The sequence below is a fragment of the Scomber scombrus genome, chromosome 24 (assembly GCF_963691925.1).
Source record: "Scomber scombrus chromosome 24, fScoSco1.1, whole genome shotgun sequence".
Taxonomy (NCBI): Eukaryota; Metazoa; Chordata; class Actinopteri; order Scombriformes; family Scombridae; genus Scomber; species Scomber scombrus.
The window spans coordinates 11,868,191-11,889,125 of NC_084993.1; the positions used below are offsets into that span (position 1 = coordinate 11,868,191).

Consider the following 20,935-nt stretch of genomic DNA (forward strand, 5'->3'; position numbering starts at 1 on the left):
CATTTGAGTGACCAACGCCATCTAGCAGCTGTAGTAATTATGACCCGCGGAAGTGATGTCAGTAGTTGTGTTGTTTACTGTTGCCATGACGAAAAAGGTTGCCTAACTGTAAGAAAGCACCAACCACGTTTCAAGCCAAACCATGATCTTTCTCTTACTGTAAGCTCAGTGTAATCTTCTTACAGTGATGTTTAAAGGTAGCTGATGGTTAGTTCTGCAGTGCACGCTTCAGACGGCCTGTGTGCTCGTTTAATTTGCGGGACTTGTTGGTATGCACATATAAATGCACACTCACTTTCAGCGGCCCATGTCTGACAGGTGCACATGTCAGTAGTTAGTTCAACCTGGATCAGAGCATTTGGTCTCACTCTGTAGCAGCCAGGCCCCCAGGGGGTGTGTGTCTGTGTATGTGTATGAGTGAGTGTGTGTGTGTGTGTGTATGTGTAACCCAAGGGCCCGATGCTCAATACCCAGACACTACCCATATTGTTTTCTTCAGTGAAGCTGGAAAAAGGGGAGCTGATTTACAGAGCTGTCTGGCACTGGGGCACACGGATGCATGACTGACTCGGCCTAATGGAGTTTTCAGCTTTGGATTTACACTTTCTCCCTCTCGCTGAGGAGCGAGGGGCCCGTACATGGACGCGATCTGGCCGCTGCGCGTCTCTGTGGCAGCTACGCTAGTGCCGTGATCTCTTCCTGCAACTGTTACCAAGTAATGTTTGCTCTGCCGCCAACCAGTCCTCTCCTACACGCCACGTTTTGAGCGTGTCGGCGCGGCGATCTGGAGGTTACGCTTCCACAGATTGTGGCCAACAGATTTGATGTCTGCAATATGGATTTATTTTTATTATGTGTGGTAATAAAAGCCACTGAGTCAGATGTGTTCTTCCACATTGAAATGAAAAACCAAATGCTGGTTTTCAATTTAGTTTTCACAGTGAGGCATTTAACAAGCTACCACCCCCTTCATCTAAAATCAATAAGTGATTCTAACTTTGAAACTACAGCCAGGAGATGTTTAGCCTAGCTTAGCATAAAGACTGGCTCCATCAAAAGGTTTTAAAAAGCCATCAACCAGCACCTTTAAAAACACCTTGGAAACACACTAGTCAATTTTATGACTATATTTTCAAAAAGCTGTCAAACTACTCCTTTAATAATCAGTAAATGCAGGAAGCTTAATACAAACATTACAGGCACACAATAAGTGCTGGAATATCTGGAATATCTTGAATACTGTGAAACCTTCTAACCTCAGTTACCAGTGTGTAAATTATAAGTAATAAACAGTTGATATACATGCTCATATGTTTAGATTTTATCTAGTAAACTCAGAAGTAAAGCCCTGTTTAGTCAAATCACAATCTAACTATCTTTAAGATGAAGGGAACAGAGCTTTTAAATGCTTTAGTGTGCAATTAAATGGGAAATCTAGTTGAAGAATGTCTTTGAGTTGCATCACTAACCAAAATCAAATTACTCCTTAAAAATAATACACTTCCATTTGCTTTGTCTTGCACACATATACATTTTACACAAAGAAATACAGCAAAACAAAAGCAGTAGACAAGCAAGAAGCAACATTACTGACAGTTGACCCTGTTGGATAATCAACAAAAGCAAAGTCCCTGCTTATAAAGAGTTCAAAAAGCTGTCAAGAAGAAGAGGGAGAAGAAGAGGTTTCATACTTGTCTCTCCTCCAACATGGCAGCGTGTCTCTGCCAAACCATCATCGCCCTGTTACGCGTTAACCGTCGTGACATTGGGAGCCGTGGAGCCGGAGCTGATAATGCTGGGAATCCTACATTAACGTGTTAACTGGACCTAAATGGGTTTTAGTGTGTGTCGGATTGCTGGACTGCCATCAGGGCAGGACTGTGTGAGTGTGTGCAGCTGCCCCCGGACGCTGGCTCCCACAAATGACCCATTTCACAGCTCGCAACGCGCTGAGCCTCCAAACTATGTGAACGAATCCATTCCTGTGCTGCTGGAAGGACCCCCACACCCCCACCCCCACATGTGACTCTAATATTTCTATCAGTGATCTTAATGACCAGCTTTATAACCAATACTCTGGTCTCAAGATTGTTGACTGCTGTTTGTCTTGTGATTAATATGTTATGATGGAGCTGCTTTGTCAGATATCATGTGTCCACAATGCCAACACTGTATGACTCCATTTAAAGGATGTGTTCACTTTTTATGTTCACAGTATTAAAACACTAACTGTACATGGAGACTGATACTGGTGGCTGTCATCATTCCTCCTGTCTGTACTGGTCTTGTGATTCCAGACATTCATCCTAGTTCAGCTGAAGCTAATAAGACGCTTCAGTAGTGAAATAAACTATTCCAGTCAGCTTCTTCCAAAGATAAAAGTCTTTTTAATACAATATTGTCTTGTTTTTCTAACACAGTGTGTGGAAACTCAAAGAGGGAATTTGGTACTAAACCTATTTAAAATTTGGAAGATAACCTCCTAGATTGGTCTAACTTCTGTTAGGAAGGAAAGATTACAGTGCACGTGTAAAAATACAGAAAGATGTGAAGCTATCCTTCAATGGTGGACCAATAAGATTTACTATAAACATTATCAAAAATGTTGTCATGCCACTCACAACAATTCACACATGTGCTAAATTATATATTAGTCCTGATTTAGTTGTTAAGTTTAAGGAAGAAAGAATTATCAACAGCATGATGACTGGTTGGCTGGTTGGTTGTTGTCTTGTCATGAGTAAAGATGACAATGTGCTAAAGAGTGTTTAGCTCCTGATTTAATTCCTGTAGAGCTGCCACGATTCATTGACTCATTGATTAGCTGATTGACATAGATATAACCGCTAAATCATCATTTTTCAAGCAGAAAAAGTGAAGAAAGTGCTAAACGTGGTCAGGCTTCAGCATTTCAAATGGACTCTCTGCTTCTCTTTGTCATATTTCATAGTAAACTGAACATTTGGGGGTTTTGGTCGTACCAAACAAAAGGTTTGAAGAAGTCATCTTGGTCGTTGAGAAGCTGTGATGGGCGATTAATCAGTTAATCATAAAACCAACGTCCAGATGAAGTGATAATGTCAGCAGAGGTTAGCTGCAGCCCTGAGTCCCACAGTGAAGCTCTTGTGGCTACTTCTCTGCTTGAAAAGGCCTCAAAATAGAAAGAAAAGCAGCCTGATCAAATCAGCTCAGTAAAAATGTCACACGGCCAATCACTGAGCGAGGTGAGAACACTCAAGGACTCGAGCTCTCCATTTGTGTGTGAGAGCAAACCGTGAGCGCCGGCTCCGATCCAGACCCGCTTTTTATTATTTCTTCATTTCGGGGGATTGTCAGGGGACGCTGAAGCATGATCGCCAAAAAACTCTGGCTGTATGTAACAGCTCCCAGCACAGAAGCTTCGGTCCATCATCGACTGTTGGCACAACACGTAGCTAATGAACGCTATACAAACTGGAAAAACTGATTTCCTTAATCCACTTACATTTCTTTAGATTCTACGGTGCGGTAAGCCTGTTAGGCCGTAGAGCTGTGGCGAATCGTGCAGTACGTGGTGAAAGTAACAGCGGTGGGAGACTGAGGAGGAAGGAACAACTGCGACACACTTGTCTTTCTGACGCGTTTTTTTTTTTCTTTTCGGATGCAGTATGTAATATGCGATGGAATCACGCTCACAAAAGAGAAGAGAAAGCTTGAGAGAGAAAGCAAAGCTCTGATTTCTTCATTGCCTGTACAAGCGGAGCAATGAGCCTGAATTCGTCTCTGGGGTTTCTCCTACAGTGTTTATCAAGGGGGGGAGAAAAAAAGAAAGAGACAGAGAAGGATCAAGGTCTGTCCCTATAATTACAAAGATAGCACGGTCCCTCCCCAACAGAGCCTCCGAGGCGTCGCTCCCCGTCCCTTCATATTGTATAAAGACTGTTCTATCGGCTCGGGAACGGCATCATTGCTTGTAAATTAATTTGAGGTTCCTGTCAGTCGGGGGGCCCCCCTCTCTCCTCTCTTATCTGCCGGTGTAATATGGGAAGCTGAGAGGCTGGGGAGATACTGCTGAGAGCGCCGCAGAAGAAGAAGAGGAGGTGAGGGTGAAGAGGGGATGGAAGGGGAGGTGGAGTGTATAAAAGAGAAGATAGGGAGGGAAAAGAGAGAGGAGACAAAACAAGAGAAGCCAGAGGATTCCAGGAAGGAGCAGACTGGGTGATAAGTGAATATGGTCTGGCATCCTATTTACCCCTCCACCTCTCCTCCCCTCTCACACACACACACACACACACACACACACACACACACACACACACACACACACACACACACACACACACCACACACATACAAGCTATTTGTCATCCAGACTGGACTCTACACCCAGAGGCCTTCGCCTATCAGCACTATTTGTCCGCGTGTCACAGCCCATGGATAAATCTTCTCCCTGGGATTCGTGTTTAAATGCAGCCCCCATTTCCAAAAAGGTTCAGCCCTCTCGTGATCACATGTGTTCAACACACACACACACACACACACACACACACACACACACACACACACACACCTCTCTGACCCCTTCAGTTGTTTCTAATTAACCCCTCACCCACTGTATTTAGCCTCAATTCCCTAATGGCGATAAATGGGCCTGACTACGACCCCATTTAGAGTCATGATGGTGAATGAGGAGGGACACTGACTAAATGCTGGGATGGTGCTGAGGCTGAGCTAATTCACAGACAATATGAGCACTGTTATCCAGCAGGAATGGTACTTTATTATTAATCAATTAGAAATATATTTTATGATGGCAAAGCAGTTCCTCTTGTTGCTCTTACTTGTATGTGTGTGTATATATAGATAAGTGTGTTATTATAAGCCACACTGTGTTGATAGATTCATGTTTGACTGAAATCATTTGAGGCTGGCTGAACAAGGAGGTGAAAATGAGAATAAGAAAAAAAGAAAAGAAAAAAAAAAGCTGCACCAGATTAATAGAGATGTGCTAAGCTTTTTTCTTTTTTGCTAATTTCAAACTGTCAGCACTGGTTGTGGGGTGTTTTTTTTCTTGCATCCAAGCCGACGGAGACTGTTGTGGGAAATCACAACACGGCTCCGTTAATTTTTAGACGGAGCAAGCGCTGTGTGTAATGTTGATGAAAGACGGGTTATTAACAAGAGAGGAATGGGTGTTTTTGTTTTTTTGCTTTTTTTTTTGGTAAAGTGTCAAAAAAGCAGTGGCCTGTGAGATTGTTGGGAGCTGTTTCTATTATGTGAGACTTGGACAAAGTAACCAAACACTAGCACATCACTATAATACATTACAGGAAAGCTGATAATTGACTGTAATGAGTGTAAATATAATGATACTCCTGAGCATCACTTCATTGTGTTGGTGGGATTTTTAAAGGCTTTGTTGCAAAAAGGAGATATGTTTGTGTGTAAAAACAATACATTTCTTTCCACTCTGCATTCCCACACTAAACAAAGAAACAGAAAATCATTTACATGAAGCGAGAATAAGGAAAAAACAGCCTTGACTGTAGCTCGTATTCAGATATTTGGCGGGCCTCCAGAAAACGGCAAAGACGATGGAGGATATCTGAGCTAAATGAACAATGAGACATGCATCATCTATTGTGGGCCCCGTTCTGCACGCCTGGAACTGAATCCACCAGACCAAACCGGTTCATATCCAGATGCATGGAGGTAAACAGGAATGCAGGAAGACGAGCGCCCATTTCATTCACTTCATCATGCTGTAGTCACTGAAGTACAGACGCTTCAACAAATCATTAAAATGACATAATTTGCTTTAAATTTCAACCACTTCAGTGCACACCATTAACAGGTGGAGCTGTTATTTCACTAAAAAAAATTATCTAATTGTCTCATGTAGTTGTAATTACTATAATTATAAAAAAAATAAAACTGGCATTTCCTTCTTTTGCATTTGAAGGCCTTTAGGCTAAATAGCATTGATGAAGGCCTCTTGATGTGTGGGATTTCTGAGCCTCTACTGCCACCTGGTGGAAGTACAAACATCTACAATATTGTACATCACTTCTGAATTCTTTAAGTCTTAAATCTTATATGATACATATATGTATCATCTTATATGATACATGTATGTATCATATAAGATTTAGGACAAAGAACTTTTTGAGTTTCCGTTGACAATATACTTATTTTAAAACTAGTAAATGTAAAGCTAAAAAACAAAAATAAATGTAATGAGCCTGATTCTTCATTTAAAAACTGCACATTTTAAAGACAGCTGTAATGAATTGAGAAAGAAGAAATGTTTTTAAGTTGTATTTCATGATTTAAACGTCCTCAGAATATACACAAACTAAGGCGGTGAGCTCTGTTTTTGTTAATTATGGGCTGTTAATTTAATGTTCACATGCAGGGGCCCTAACTATTAAATTACATCATCATATATTAAAGCAGCAAATCAAAAACGGCTAGACATGTCTAGAGTGTGTGTGTGTGTGTGTGTGTGTGTGTGTGTGTGTGTGTGTGTGTGTGTGTGTGTGTGTGTGTGTGTGTGTGTGTGTGTGTGTGTGTGTGTGCTCACTTGTCCACCACTCAGTTAGTGATATAACAAATTAATCTTCCTGCTTACAACAGAGAATAAATCACTGGTACATAATTAGCAGTTCTGACTGACACTAAATTCCATCTTAATTACAGGAGGGAAATGTGTTCCATTCATTTTATTTGGGTTTGCATGAACACATCTTAACTAACTTAATCACGACCCTCACTGTACTCAATGCTCACAATAACTGGACACTCCATTTTATTTTTATTTTTATGGGACTTCAGGTTAATAATAGCCATGCATTGGTATGCAGAGAATTAATGTAGCGTTAAGTTGCATTGCCGCTTAGTTGACTGTTCATATTTCATGTTAGACAGCAGTAAGTGTTTGCAGTGGTTGGATTCATTTAAACCACAAAGGCCAGCTGTTCTCTTATAAAGGGTCAGTCAAATAACATCTAAAAAATAAGAGCTCATGTTTAACAGTGGAGTGGTTCAGTAGTCAGGTCATATGAAGAAATATGCTCTTAAGTAGGGCTAATTTAACTGATTTATGTAGTAACTCATTTGCATTGTGGTGTAATACAAGCCATGTAACGTTCAATTACAGCACTTTTCACACCAATAAGAAACCATGCACATACCACAGATACATGATTTACACATTTAAACATAACCCTAACCATTTCGTGTAAGTCATGAAAGCCAATGACTCATTATGCAGCAAAGCTCACACACAATAACAACAATGAAGGCATTTTCTCAAGAAACTTAAGCACAAGCTCATAAATCACACACAAAGCAGGTGACTGAACGAAAAACTGCTAACTTCAACTAAACAACAGCGCTAACTTCTTTTACATCAACAAACTGCAGAGCAAAGAGCTCAAAGAGACATTCAACCATCAGGAAACATCACAAAAAACAAACAAACCAACAGGGGGGGTGTTTCTCTTACTTTGCTGCAGCCAAAGTTGTCTTTTCCGTCGAGTGAAATGAGACGACCCACCGCGCTTGTTGATGTTTTTGCTAGCTAGCGTCACAGCTAGTTAGTGTAGCAAATACAGGCTAGCTAATTATCGTTAGCAACAATAGAAAACAAGATAACTCTATCAGCTTTTACATTAAAAATATGTTTCTAACTGTCTATTGTTTGCTGGTAAGGCGTATAATGGCTGTCAGCTTCAGAAGTCGCTTCGTAAATTCATTTCTAGAGACGTGTTCATTTACAGTTTCGCGGTGGGCTGATAGTGACTGTTGTTTGATACTTAATAACTAATCAAAATGTACCTGCCCACGAACACACACGCATTTACCCGCTGTACCTTAGGGGGCGCTGTTTCACTCACCTCAGCAAAAAAGGGAACTTGGCCCTGGCAATAGTTTAGTATAGTTTAAATATAGTTTAAATAGTTGTTTCTTGATATTATGCCCCCTTTCCCAAAAGATCACAAATGCATAACTGCACATCTTTACCAAACTCTCTACTCAAAACCATGTCATCTTACATCTACACCAAACATCAGCCTTCAGACATAACAAGAGCCGTCAAATCTACAAAACAGCCATCACACACTGCTGAAATCAATTCAAACCACTACCATGAAAACATGTTACTGCAATGAATAATGGTCCCCAGAACAACCTCCATGCATGATGAACACAATATAAAGACATAGCACATGTACATTTTCTATCTATCCTGAGGTTCTGATTGGTGTGTGAACTATTAGACTCAGTGTTTCCACCTGGGGAATTGTGTGTTAACTGGATTCCATGATTTCTATAATGATATCGAAGTCAGTACTTTCTAAATGAACACGAGTGAAAACAGGGGAATAGAGTATACAGTCTGTCTTTTGGTAGATGGCATCATAGTTTGGGCTGTTTAGTTATAAGGCCCAGTTACAGTGTGTAGGCAATTGAGAAAAACACATTTTTAAAAAGTATGTCATAAATATAAATGATTAAGTCTTTTTTATTAAAATGACCATGATAGCTATTAGTGAGGGGCGTATGGTACCCAGGCTTGCCTTGCTGCCACATTCACAGTACTGCATTGTATTATAACATTCAATGTACACCATGGAGGCATTAAAAGAAGAAAAACTAATATTCTCCTTATACCTCCATGGTACACATCCTCCGTTTTGCATCCAAATAGCAACGGAAGTTCGTTTCTACTAAGAGTTCTTTACCAATTGAAAATATAACTACATTTAGATTTTACTTTGAAAACCTCTACAGGAAGCTTGTACTTTATTTGGGCAGGCTCCATAGCGACGCCTCTCCACCTGTCAGCCAATCACAGAGCGAGGAGCCTCTTCTACTGTTTCATCACAATAGGCAGCCGGTTGAAGGAGCATCAACTCGTCTTTTCATTTGTCTGTCATCCAAAGTAAGGAATACAACATGTATGCTATTATGTTTATGTAGCCAGGTGTGCAGACGCTAACAAGACTGCATTGCTAAGTTTAGCTCGACCGGACAAAGCATTGAAGTTACAAAATATTAAAAAGTCAAAGTTAATGTCAGATGGTTACATGAGCGCTCGGCTAACGGTACTGTTATCTAACATGCAGCAGCAGGAAGAGAAGGAGGAGGAGAGATAAAGATGATAGCTGGTCTAGACAGATATTCTCCTATTAACAGCTAATAACGACTGTAGCCTAGCCTCTGATAGGTAAACACTACACTAACCCTAATTAGCCACATAAATCTAAAGTGTAGTTAAAGAAAGGAAGGTCACGCCGAACTTCATTTAAAAAACGCAGAATACAATTTTTTCCATATTTTTTGAGCACATATAGTTAGTATTAGACGATATAACTATTTTTAACAAATCATAAGGATGTTGTCTTCAATTCGGCATACAACCTACTGTACACAAATACGTATATAATTCAATACAATACCAGCTTTGGTAGTTGGTACCCATTTTCTTCCTATGAAAAATAATAAAGAATATGGTTGAATTTATAAAGGTACGCAGTTGTAAGACCATTACACCGATCTAGTTAAGGCTTTGGACTTCTATATTTTATCAGAGATGGACATAATAATGACAGCATCATTTAATACAGTTCAAAAGCTCTTTAATTGCTCCAGTCTTACATTTTTGAAATCTGTAATTGAGTTTGGTTGAGGCTATCAACGTGGTTTTGTTGGAGACTTTAAAGCCTCAATGTGTTGAGCTGTGATTGTGTAATTGTCAAGTGTTGGTAGTATTTTTGCTTCCATTAAGCAACAGTTTCCTCTGCCAGGAAAACACATTGTAAGCTACACTAGTATCTATTGCAGGACCACCAGGTGTAATCGTACAGGTGAAGGTTGATAGTTTGGATTTGCATTTGTTTTCCCACATTAATCCTACTGTCCCTGTAAGCTTAAGGGTGGTCTGGAATATAAAGTAGTCTATATTTAGATCAGGTGAGCAGAAGGCTGTAAGAAGCTAATCTGAGGTGGGTGCGGGGGTTAGGGCAAGACTCCATTCACTTAATAGTGCATTTGCCTTTACACTTGGCTCCAGGACAGTTGATAAGGCTTATTAAAGCGCAACAAAAGCAGACCTGTTTTTACTGTTAACACCAGGATAGCATCTGAAGTTCTTGCTCTTGTTTTCAGGTGGTTTTATGATGCTGGTGGTGCGGTTGCTGAGAGGTGCAGTGAAGCGTGCCGGGAGCAGACCCCCGTGCAGTACTGAGCGACTGATCTCAGCGGCACGTGGTATCAGCTCGTCCTCGCAAGACTTCTCTGCTTTTGGGAGAACTCAGTCTGCATCCTGCACAGATAACGACCACCCCAAAATCCTCATCACAGGTTGGTTTGTGCACATTATTCTCACATTATTGCGTCAAGCTTTTTTGTCCACTCTTTTTTCTTGTTGTTTTTTGCTTTGTATTTTTCTATATTATCTAAACAAACACAGTTACAACAACTCTATTATCATGGTAATCAATTTTTATCCTTCTAGGAGGACTTGGACAGCTGGGGGTCGGGCTTGCCAAGTTGCTTAGGTAAGTGTTTTTTTATTCCCCACAATTGTCTTTTCTTCTTTTGTATTACAAATGTCTGGGAGTAGCACCAAAAAAACCTGAAAAATCACTTCTATTGTTTGTGTTTAATTGATGCACTGTTGTCTCCTATGACGACTGCACTACTTAGAATTTAAATTAGTCATAAAGACCTGTCCCCAGAGCTGATTATGCTCATGTTTCACTTCCTCAGGAGACGATTCGGAAAGGACAACGTGATCCTGTCTGACATCCGGAAACCCCCCAACCACGTCTACCACAATGGTGTGTATATATATACACACACCTGATAAATGTTCACCTAAAAGTCAGTATCAAAGAGAGAGAACTGATTTTACACTCACAATTATTGCACAAAAGAGGCTGAGATACCAGTTTCCCCCTCCAGTAACCTCAGTGAGGGGTTATATTCTTACATTTATACTCTTGTAATCAAAGTGCATGTCTTTCTCTTGTGTCCTCCACAGGTCCGTTCATCTTCTCAGACATCCTGGACTACAAGAACCTCAGGGAGATTGTGGTCAACAACAACATCAGCTGGCTGGTGCACTACTCCGCCGTGCTGTCAGCCGTGGGAGAAAGCAACGTCTCACTGGCCAAAGAGGTCAACATCACAGGTACCTGCACAAACACTCTGATTTACGAAGACTTCTTTCTAAATTTTAACATATGTTTCCAGCATTAAGCAGCACATTAGAGCTTTCTTTAAAAAGACGCTTATGTGCAGCCTCTCTCTCTTCGTAGGTCTCCATAACATTTTAGACATAGCAACCGAACATGGTCTGCGTGTGTTTGTCCCCAGCACGATCGGTGCCTTCGGTCCGTCCTCGCCCAGGGACCCCACCCCTGACCTGTGCGTGCAGAGGCCGCGCACCATCTATGGCGTCTCCAAGGTCCACGCCGAGCTGATGGGTGAGGTGAGACGCAGATAGACACAACCACAAAGATATATTATGTTCTGTAATTTATCCTCTGTGTTTTTAGAAGTCATTTTATTTGGTGTTTCTATTCTTTTCTCTCTCTCTCTCAGTACTATCACCATCGGTACGGGCTGGATTTCCGCTGTCTCAGGTATCCAGGCATCATCTCAGCTGATTCGCAGCCTGGAGGTGGAACCACAGGTGAGTAGTTGTGGAAGTACCAGTGTCTCTCTACTCATTGTTGTCATTCTTTGTCTTAAAAATCACTCCATCTTGATCTGTGTCTCTATTTCACAGACTATGCCGTCCAGATCTTCCACGCCGCTGTTAAAACTGGTCATTTCGAGTGCAACCTGCGCAGTGACACGCGGCTTCCTATGATGTATATTGGTAATGCAACACTTTGTCATTTTCTCCTGGAATTGTGGTTCAACATTTTAATTTCCTGAGCAAAATTCACATCATCTCTTCCTTTTTCCTCTCTTCCTCTTCCTTAACCCGTCCTCCTCTTGTCCAGACGACTGTCTCAGGGCTACTCTGGAGATTCTCGAAGCTCCGGCAGACACGCTGGCTAGCCGCACCTACAACATCCACGCCATGAGCTTCACGCCACACGACCTCACCCAGGAGATACAGAAAGTCCTGCCTGACCTCAAAGTCACCTACAATGTGGACCCTGTGCGGCAGGCTATAGGTGAGACTTCTGGAAGGAGTTAATGGAGTGATGAATTCAGCTGTGACACCGGTACCAAATATGTTTTTATCTCTCTCCTTTTTAGCGGAAGGCTGGCCAATGGCGTTAGAGGACAGCGCGGCGAGGCGGGACTGGGGTTGGAAGCACGAGTATGACCTCCAGGAGCTGGTGCAGACCATGCTGACTCAAATCAATACGGGCAACCATCTGGCACAAGCCAACTGAGCCTTTTGTAGCAAAAAATCAGCCAAAATCCATGCAAAGCTTGACTTGAAAGTGTGTGACTATGAATATATAAGCTTTTTCTTAAAGTCCGTGTAAAGTCAATTCATTGATTTACTTCTAAACATATTATACATGTTGGAAAATGGTTACAGAAAATATGTGAAAAGGCTGATAACTATGCAGTACTGAATTGTGGAGATAGAGCCTTAAACTGTTTCTCACCCTCTCATTTTTCCTGATTGTCTGAGCCTGCAAAAAAGAGCTACCCCGTGACGCAGTGGGGTACCCGCGTGACCCTGGTCCCTCCCCTACTATATAAGACCGAGAGTCAGCTCTCCTCAGTGGTTAACCTGCCTAGTGGCTAGTTATTGTTAATATCTAACACTACAGTACTACTACTACAGTCTACAGTTAGCTGCCGAGCTAGAAACTGAGCTAGCAGCAGAAAGCTCTCTGACTAGCGTCCATGTTTCTGGTAGAGGTGGTGACTTTGATTGATAGGTGACACTTGGTAGGGGGCGGGATTTCAGCGAACTCGGCGGGCACTCCCACAGCGTTTGGGAGCAGAGAAATAGGCAGACTTTTATACATCTTTGAAGCCTAATTTAATATATTTGGCGATTTTTTTAATCATTCAAATTTGGCAGGGTGGTTAACAACACACTTTTCTGTGGTATGTCAAACTCAGAACACACATTTATTCTAACTTTACACGGACTTTAAGTCTTACCTAAAATGGACACAATCACAACACTAATTTGACAGTGAAAGTTAACTATAAACCTCCATATCAGAGGCAGAAACATCCCATATCATTCATGATGATATTTTTTGATTAGATTTTTGTTTTTCATCTCTTCTTTCTTTTTCCTCTCCTTCCTCTATCCATCCATCATCATCTGGAATTTGAGCTTTTGTGTGAAACTAAAGAGAGTTGAATCCTCTCTCTGAATGTATTGTATGTATGTATTTATGTCCTTGTTACGCTGTATCTGTAAGTATACAGACATCTGTTGCAGCTAAATGCTTTTCCTCAGGTGGGGGGGAGGGGAACTTCTTCCATCCAGATAACCAGTTGGCCTTTAATAAGAGCTACACTCCAACTGGTCACCAATAAGTACTGTAACCATAAGCATTGAACGGCTATATCCCGGGGGTACTGTTACTACAGAAACTGCTAAACTCACCCGAGCTTTAACCGAAATTGCCTGCTGCAGTTTTTCTCATGTGATAGTTTCAAGAAGGGAAGCAGATCAAAGTATTTGAATTTAACTAGAAAGGCTTTTTAGGAGCTACTTGACCTTTTTGCACTAGTGAGCTTTTATGTATTTTCTGTTGTTTCGGTCATATTTAAAATCTTTTGTATTGTTGCTTTCTGTTTAGAAGCTGCAGTTTGGGTGCTAAATATTAATGAATGTTGACTCAATGAATGCATTAGCAATCATTTTATTTAAGGAGTTCTATGTAGTTTTTGTAAATGTTCATGTTATTTATAATGCTATCATTTGCAGCTTACTGGTCATATAAAAAGAGGGACTTTTTAAAAATAAATAAATCCTTGTTTGAAACCAATTCTTATGAGTTTTTTTCTTCTTTACAAACATGCTACACTTAACCTTAAGAGTTGAACTTCTAATTTTACCACACAGACGCCCAGAAGAAGATAATGAGATGCGATACACCTTATCACACACTTGGCAATGAAATAGATCAGAAACATCAAGAATCACACTCACATCTCAAGTATCTTATTCACTGTAACTCCTGTCACACTTTGTGACCTGCTTTACTCTTTCCTGTGGACAGCTTTGCCTTTGCAGATGTGTCTGGATGTGGGCTGATGTGAGCTGGAGCAGGATTGTGGAGCCTCCCGGTGGCCAACGCTGCACACTGCAGTTTGAGCTGCAGGATGTCACCGAGCAACGAGGCTTCCTGGTGCAGAGATGCCAGCATCTGTCCCTCTGTGGCCTTTACAGCTGCACGCACCAGCTCCAAAGCGCCCTACAGAGAGTGTCAGATGAAATGCTCATCAAGGCATGAAAGATATTCTCAAATGCTTTCACTGGTTTTCTGAATCTTACCTCTTTATCCAGCTGCTCCTCCTCAGGAACATCCACCTCCTCTAGAGTGACCCTTAACCCCTCCCTGAGGCTCTTCAGCTGCTCCTCCTTCTGCTGCAGACTTGCAATGAGTTGGGCTTGCTGTTGCTGATGCTCCCACTCATGCAGCTCCATGCCCTGCAACACAAAACCCCCTCCAACTGTCCATATGCTACATTCTAGATAGGAATCCTGACTGAGAACAGCTAATAAACATAATCATTAGTTACGAGTGAATTTGAACCTTCCTTACCTGTGCTAGAGGGCAGGGTGTGGGCGGCAACTGCACCTCCGAGTGTACCTGAGCGATGGACATGTTAGCAGCTCCACCCACCACCGCCTGGAAGAGCCTACGCCGAGTGACGCAGGTGTCTGTGAGGTACCGGGTGAACTCATGTCGGTGGACAGGGGTAAGGTTCGGCAAACACTCGGACAGTGTGTCCATGAGTAAGGATGATAGTTTGGGTAGGTCATGACCTGAGGGGGAAAAGAGAATAGATTTTAAAAGTTTGAAAAAGGCAGAGAGAAAGAAAGAGAGAGGAGATTTGTTTAATAAATGTAACTCCAGCAAAAAGAAGATGAACTTTGTGCTTTCTGGCTTTGAAGAGGAAACCAACATAGCTCCCAGGACTCAAATTAGACACTCAACATCTGTACTAGATGATCAAAAATGGCATGAATTCATTTGAGTTTTGAGTATTTCTACTGCAGAAAAGTGCAACATTTCCTCCATCACAGTGAATCCAAACCCACTTACCTTCGTGTTGCGTTTATCTGACAACACAGTCTAGGTGTTTCAACACTTACCGTGATTGAAATTCAGAATGTGACCTTTTTAACAGCACTGGAAAAAGAACCCTTTGAAAACTCTCAGAGAACGCAGCGCTCTCTTTAGTGGCAATATAAAAAGGTCCTTAGCTCCAAGGCAACGATTTAATGAATGCACCGTGTCAAGTTACATCATGAAGTGTGAATATGCCTGTTTTTGTACAATGTTAGACCTTTGGATTTAATGTCTGATGAATGGGCGTTCGTTCACACTGAGTTATCCCATTGTGACTGAAAGGGAGCACATCGCTGTTGTTCGGCACAATTTGGAGACAAAGCAGAGAAAGAAAAAGAAATGATGTGTTCTTAGAGAATAGCAGAGGCTGTTTGTTCTGACCGTCCAGCTGTGGGAAGATGTCTTTGACGATCACAGCTGCCCGGATGACATTAGACCAGGAGAAGCCACGGGATGCTGCGAACATAGCGGTGTCGTACACAAACTCCTGATGGAAACGCTGCCGCTCATCACAGAAGTCGGGCCATGAGAAGTGACAGCTCAGTCTCTGCAGTCCAGCCTCTCTCTGATGGACAGTGACACACACACAAAGACAAACATTTGTATTAAATTCATGTCAGTCTGACTCAATTCACTGAGCTTCCTCTTGCTACTTCAGATGACACAATAAACTGACTTTTAGTAGTTGAAAAGAAAACATATACATAAGTAGAGCTGTAATGTGGTGCCTTCAAGTGCTGCTCATACTTCCTACTTAGAAATTCTGAATAATTTGTGTCTGGTGTGCTCTTTTTCCCCTCAGTGACACATCCAGAATCTATGAACATGCAAATATATTTATTTTTAAACTGCTTGCAAGTGGCCTGTCACAACACATTTTAAACTCAGATTTCAAAAGGCGAGCACAGAGAAACTTTCCACCTTTAGCCCGATTAATATGAAAACAGCAATCTAGTGACAAACTGCATATCATATTGTATATAATTCTGCACAGTGATGCTCAAACATGAAGTATAACAATGAAGACAAACACATTTTTGAGCGCTGTCAGATAACACTGTCAGATACATTTTTAAAAAGTGTTATATAAAGTCTTATATAAAGTTTGAGTCATCAATGGATCAAAGTGGTGTTTTAACATTTTAATCTTAAGAACTTTAAATTGGCAAATATTTAGTATCAATCTCTAATGCATCTGGAAGGCCTTCTGCTACTGTTATTCTGGGTTTAGCTACATAATCATTTATAGCCTACTAGAGTTATTAAATATTATCATCTTGGTTCAGGCATACAGTAGACAGGTGTAAGGGTCAATAACAAGCTACAGAGTGCAAAGATTTTGAGATACAACGTGTTTTGATGGACATAACTATCTCATTCTAGTCTTGTATTTCCTAATTGTGTCCGTTTATGTTCGCTACTTAATTTTCCTGGCGGTATTTGAAGGCACCATAATATCATGACCCTTTCTCTGCATGCATTAAAAGCGTATGTGAGGAGTTTACTACCTGCAGCCTCGCTATGTGTGATATCTCTCTCTCTGTAAGGGAATCCATCCGTCATTAAACACACAAGCCCGCTCCGTTGCTATTGGAGACGGACGTACGCCGCTGTCAAACGGCATGACGTCAGGTTCATTTCCTTCTCCACTGTCACATAAAGAGGACATATCATATTTAATTAACTCTTAATGAAGATACTGTGGATTTTCAGAGTTTGTTAGACAGCAGCAGAGCGATAACTGATGTAAACAGGCTTATCAGTCCACAGATGGCTCATGCTGATTTAATCCTCTTTTATCAAGCCTACAGTACTTGAAGCCCACTCCTCATTTTCTGTCTTTCTCTCCCCCTCCTCCCCTCTTTTCTTATCCTGCGTCTCCTCCTCCTCTGATTCTTCAAGAATTAGTTAAAGCAGAGGAATTAGACTGTGTCAAGCAAGCAATCATTAGTAAAAGCAGTGTGCTCGAAAAGTAAAAGATGAGATTCCAAGAGGTTTTTTTTTCTCTCTCTCTTGTTGAACATTTAAAAGTAGCCTAATAATCATGAACACCCGAGCAACCTGTCGCTGGTTTGCTCGTTTTTAACAAGGAGGTTGGCACACAGGACTGCAGGATTATCTTGATCATTGCAATCATGGCCGTAGCTACCATTGAGGACACCGAGGTCATGTCCTCGGTATTTTTTTCTTGAAGTTTTGTTTCATTGTGAGGTGAAAATAGCCGACGAGACAATTATCCTTGCATCAACGGACCGTCACGTGACACGTACTTGAAGATTCCGCTGCCATGTAAAAACGAAAGTATCCGGCTATAGCCAGCGGTGGAGTGAAGCCTTGAAATCGCCAGAAATATGTTGTCTACATTTGTGAATTGGACTTGACCCGATTTTGCAAACTGTTCATTCATTGGATGAGACCTTTTCTCCCAGCAGGCCGTGCTCCATTCCACATTTTAAGAACAAACAAAGAAAATAATATATTGCAGTTATAATTTTTAAATATACAACCATGGAAGTTGTAGAATACTGAAATAGGAGTTGATTTAAGTTGCACAATTGGAAATGATAAGAAAGAACTGGACCACAAGAATGACCATGACTGAGAAAAGCACAGCAAGAAAACAGTATAAATACATCATGAATGTACACTACAGTCACATGAATTGTGGTTTTATTTTTGACCTCGGTATTTGAAGAATCCTGGCTACAGCCTTGATTGCAATTATAATTATGATTTAATAGACCTGTTATTAGGCTAAAATCATATGGTTTTTGTTACAAAATCAATTCAGATTTGAACTTGGAACATTTAGGAAATTACATCTGTTATTTTTAAAGCTTAATAATGTCACAGTATTATACTTTTCCCATATTAGACAATATTCCTTCTAATATATAGAATTTGTTTAATATAATAATAATAATTACAGATACATACTATATTCAGACATTCAAGTGTAGCAGTGCAAAACACCTGTGTGATTTATTTGCACGTTTTAAATATCTATAACAAATAAGAACAAATCTACAGTTATTAAAGCAATGTCTCAGTATATAGGCGTCATTTTGAATGAGATTGCTCTGAGGAACATTATGATGGTGTCAAATTATTTCTGAATGTCTAACAGGTTGGCATTATTGTGTTAATGTATCCATCACACACTAAAACGCACGGGCGCTATATGACATTTAATTTGAAAGTATGGCTCGCTGTGTTTCCGGCAGTGCTGCTGACTTGACGCATAGCTGCGCTCTCTGGAGGAAACTGATCTGAGGGCGCAGCGCTGCTCTCAGAGCGGATCACACACACAGACTCCTGCTCACACCTGACTCCACTGTCTCTTTATCAAAACCTGTTTCCTCTGGAGATACTGTCACCTATCGATCTCTCATCACTGCTGTCGGCATGCCTCCACATTGGTAAGATTGATCTTTTTTCCTTTTTTTTTTTTTTTTTAAACTCCTGTTGCTTTACAAATAGAATAACAGACATGTCATATTTGTTGTGGGTGCACATGTCTTTGTGTGGTGTCATTTTATAACTCCTCTCCAGTGTGTGGGAGGTGTTCAAGAAGAGGGATGCCCTTGTTTGAACTCAAAGGAGCAGCATATTAACATTTACATGTATTTACAGTGTGTTTCTGTATGTGTGTGTGTTGTCTGTGTGAGCAATATGCTGATGTGAGTCACCCATGCTTACAGGATAAGCAGTGAGATAGAGAGAGCGGGAGGGGATTGAGCAGATATAAATTGGACTGAGAGGAACGCCAAAAGTAGGCCACGGATCATATAATCTCTCCTTTGCTTTCTTCTTCTTCCATTGTCCTGCTGACTCCACTTCACTTGTGTTGATTTAAAGGAGAAGAAACCCAGTATTTATAGAGGAATATGGCAAAGATGAGAGTTTTGGTTCCTAAACTGGCCATAGGCTGGACATTCAAAAACCACAGTCAGTGTATGCTGTGGTGCAACAACACCTGCTTTCATTTACTTAAAGCCCCCCCTCCACTGACACATCTGTTCTGCTCAGTGTGACTTAAACATACAGGCAGGAATTTGTAACATCACAACTAGTTTTAAAGCCAGTTGTAGTACAGTATGTAACTCAGACAAGTGTGATGTGGAAAAGTGAAACCTCCCATGCGCAAATCTATAGCAAACATGTTGTATTTAACAGTTAAACTTTAGAAATTTGATTTTTCAATAAGGGAAGTGAAGTAAATGTAATTATTTGTGGGAAAAAATGCAGTGAATACAAATTTTCATCATTAAAACAGTCTACTTTAATACATTAAGCAAATCTGTAGGGGGTCTTTACTATAATTGTATCACTATTTGTTTAAATGTATTCAAATTGTAAATATTTCACACATTCTCACACTCAAAACTTACATTATGTCCCTTTTCTTTTCCCATATTAATCATTTAAATACTGAGCAGACAGGTCAGTGAAGTATCTCCACCTGCACGCTGTTGTAACGCCATCAAACACGATGCAGAAGGGGTGAATTCTGTGATTTATCCACAAGGAATACCCATTAGCTCTAACAGAGACCAGCTGCCTCGCTCCTGTCAACACGGGAACTACTCATCCCTGACTTCCTGTCTACCCAAAATTCTCTGAGGGCCCACCTACACCTCGTTTATCTATTTTGTCTGTCTGTCATTAAAGCTGTGAAGCATGCGTCACTTACATAAGTGTGAACAATGCACTTATTTGCTCAACAAAATGAAGTATTTTTCCAAGGGCATGTACATCGTGTAAATACAAATAGTAAGAAGCACTGAAAACTAAAAAATGTGGTGTTGTCTAAAGCACAGAAAGGGTGTATTAAATATTAGATGTTGTGGTTGTAGCTGTGAACCACACATGATGCAGGACAGAAAGTGTTCAAGGACCTTTAAATGATAAAGAGCAACAAACTAAAGGCCTATTTTAACAAAGACTAAATAAAAAATACCAGATTTGAGAGACACCAGAATTACATTTTGCAAAATATAAACAAAACTAAGACAAGCAAAATGCATTTCTCATGGAGGTTCTTGCTTTAATCCAGCTTCAAACATATACAATATGTTATTGCATTTTTATTTTTAAAGGACCAGTGCGTAAGATTTAGTGGCATCTCGTGGTGAGATTGCGGATTGATACCACCTGATAACCCTTCCTCTTCCCCCTCCTCTACCAAGCCTGTAGAAGAACCTACGATGGCAACAAAACTCTTGAAAAACAGGAGAGGCCCTCTCTAGAGTCAGTGTTTGGTTCGTCTGTTCCGGGCTACTGTAGAAACATGGCAGTGCAACATGGCAGTGCAACATGGCAGTACAACATGGCAGGGCGTCATTCTTATTTATAGGTGATTGTACACTAATTAAAACATACTTGTGAATATTATATTATATTTTTGCCAAGTTTGTTCTGCTAGATGCCGTTAAAGTCTACACACTGCACCTATAAATGATTTATTTTTACCTTTTAATATCAAACATTGAAACTGATTATTTGCATTATTTATTAAATTTAGTAAAGAGGATCAGGCACAGCATTATGTCAATACAGAAATGTGTTTAAAAGCAGTGCAATTAAAGCTGCCCTGATGAATATTTTTATATTAATGGTTCGATAACTACTTGTAAGTCAAAGGACATTCA

At 40.7% G+C, this 20,935-nt stretch overlaps 2 protein-coding genes across 2 annotated transcripts; one reads left to right on the forward strand and one right to left on the reverse strand.

Moving 5' to 3' along the window:
• Positions 1-8,896: 8,896 nt before the first annotated feature.
• LOC133976474 (L-threonine 3-dehydrogenase, mitochondrial-like) lies at positions 8,897-12,608 on the forward strand. Its single transcript, XM_062414689.1, has 10 exons — positions 8,897-8,926; positions 10,153-10,347; positions 10,502-10,544; positions 10,756-10,826; positions 11,030-11,179; positions 11,307-11,479; positions 11,593-11,683; positions 11,780-11,872; positions 12,000-12,176; positions 12,262-12,608. The coding sequence occupies exons 2-10, from the start codon at positions 10,161-10,163 to the stop codon at positions 12,399-12,401; spliced, it is 1,125 nt and encodes a 374-aa protein (XP_062270673.1). The 5' UTR covers positions 8,897-8,926; positions 10,153-10,160; the 3' UTR covers positions 12,402-12,608.
• Positions 12,609-14,168: 1,560 nt separating this feature from the next.
• c24h8orf74 (chromosome 24 C8orf74 homolog) lies at positions 14,169-16,840 on the reverse strand. The gene is made up of 5 exons (XM_062445484.1): positions 16,793-16,840; positions 15,666-15,849; positions 14,754-14,977; positions 14,483-14,638; positions 14,169-14,402 (listed from the first exon to the last, which is right to left on the reverse strand). The coding sequence occupies exons 1-5, from the start codon at positions 16,838-16,840 to the stop codon at positions 14,169-14,171; spliced, it is 846 nt and encodes a 281-aa protein (XP_062301468.1).
• Between the last annotated feature and the right edge of the window lie 4,095 nt (positions 16,841-20,935).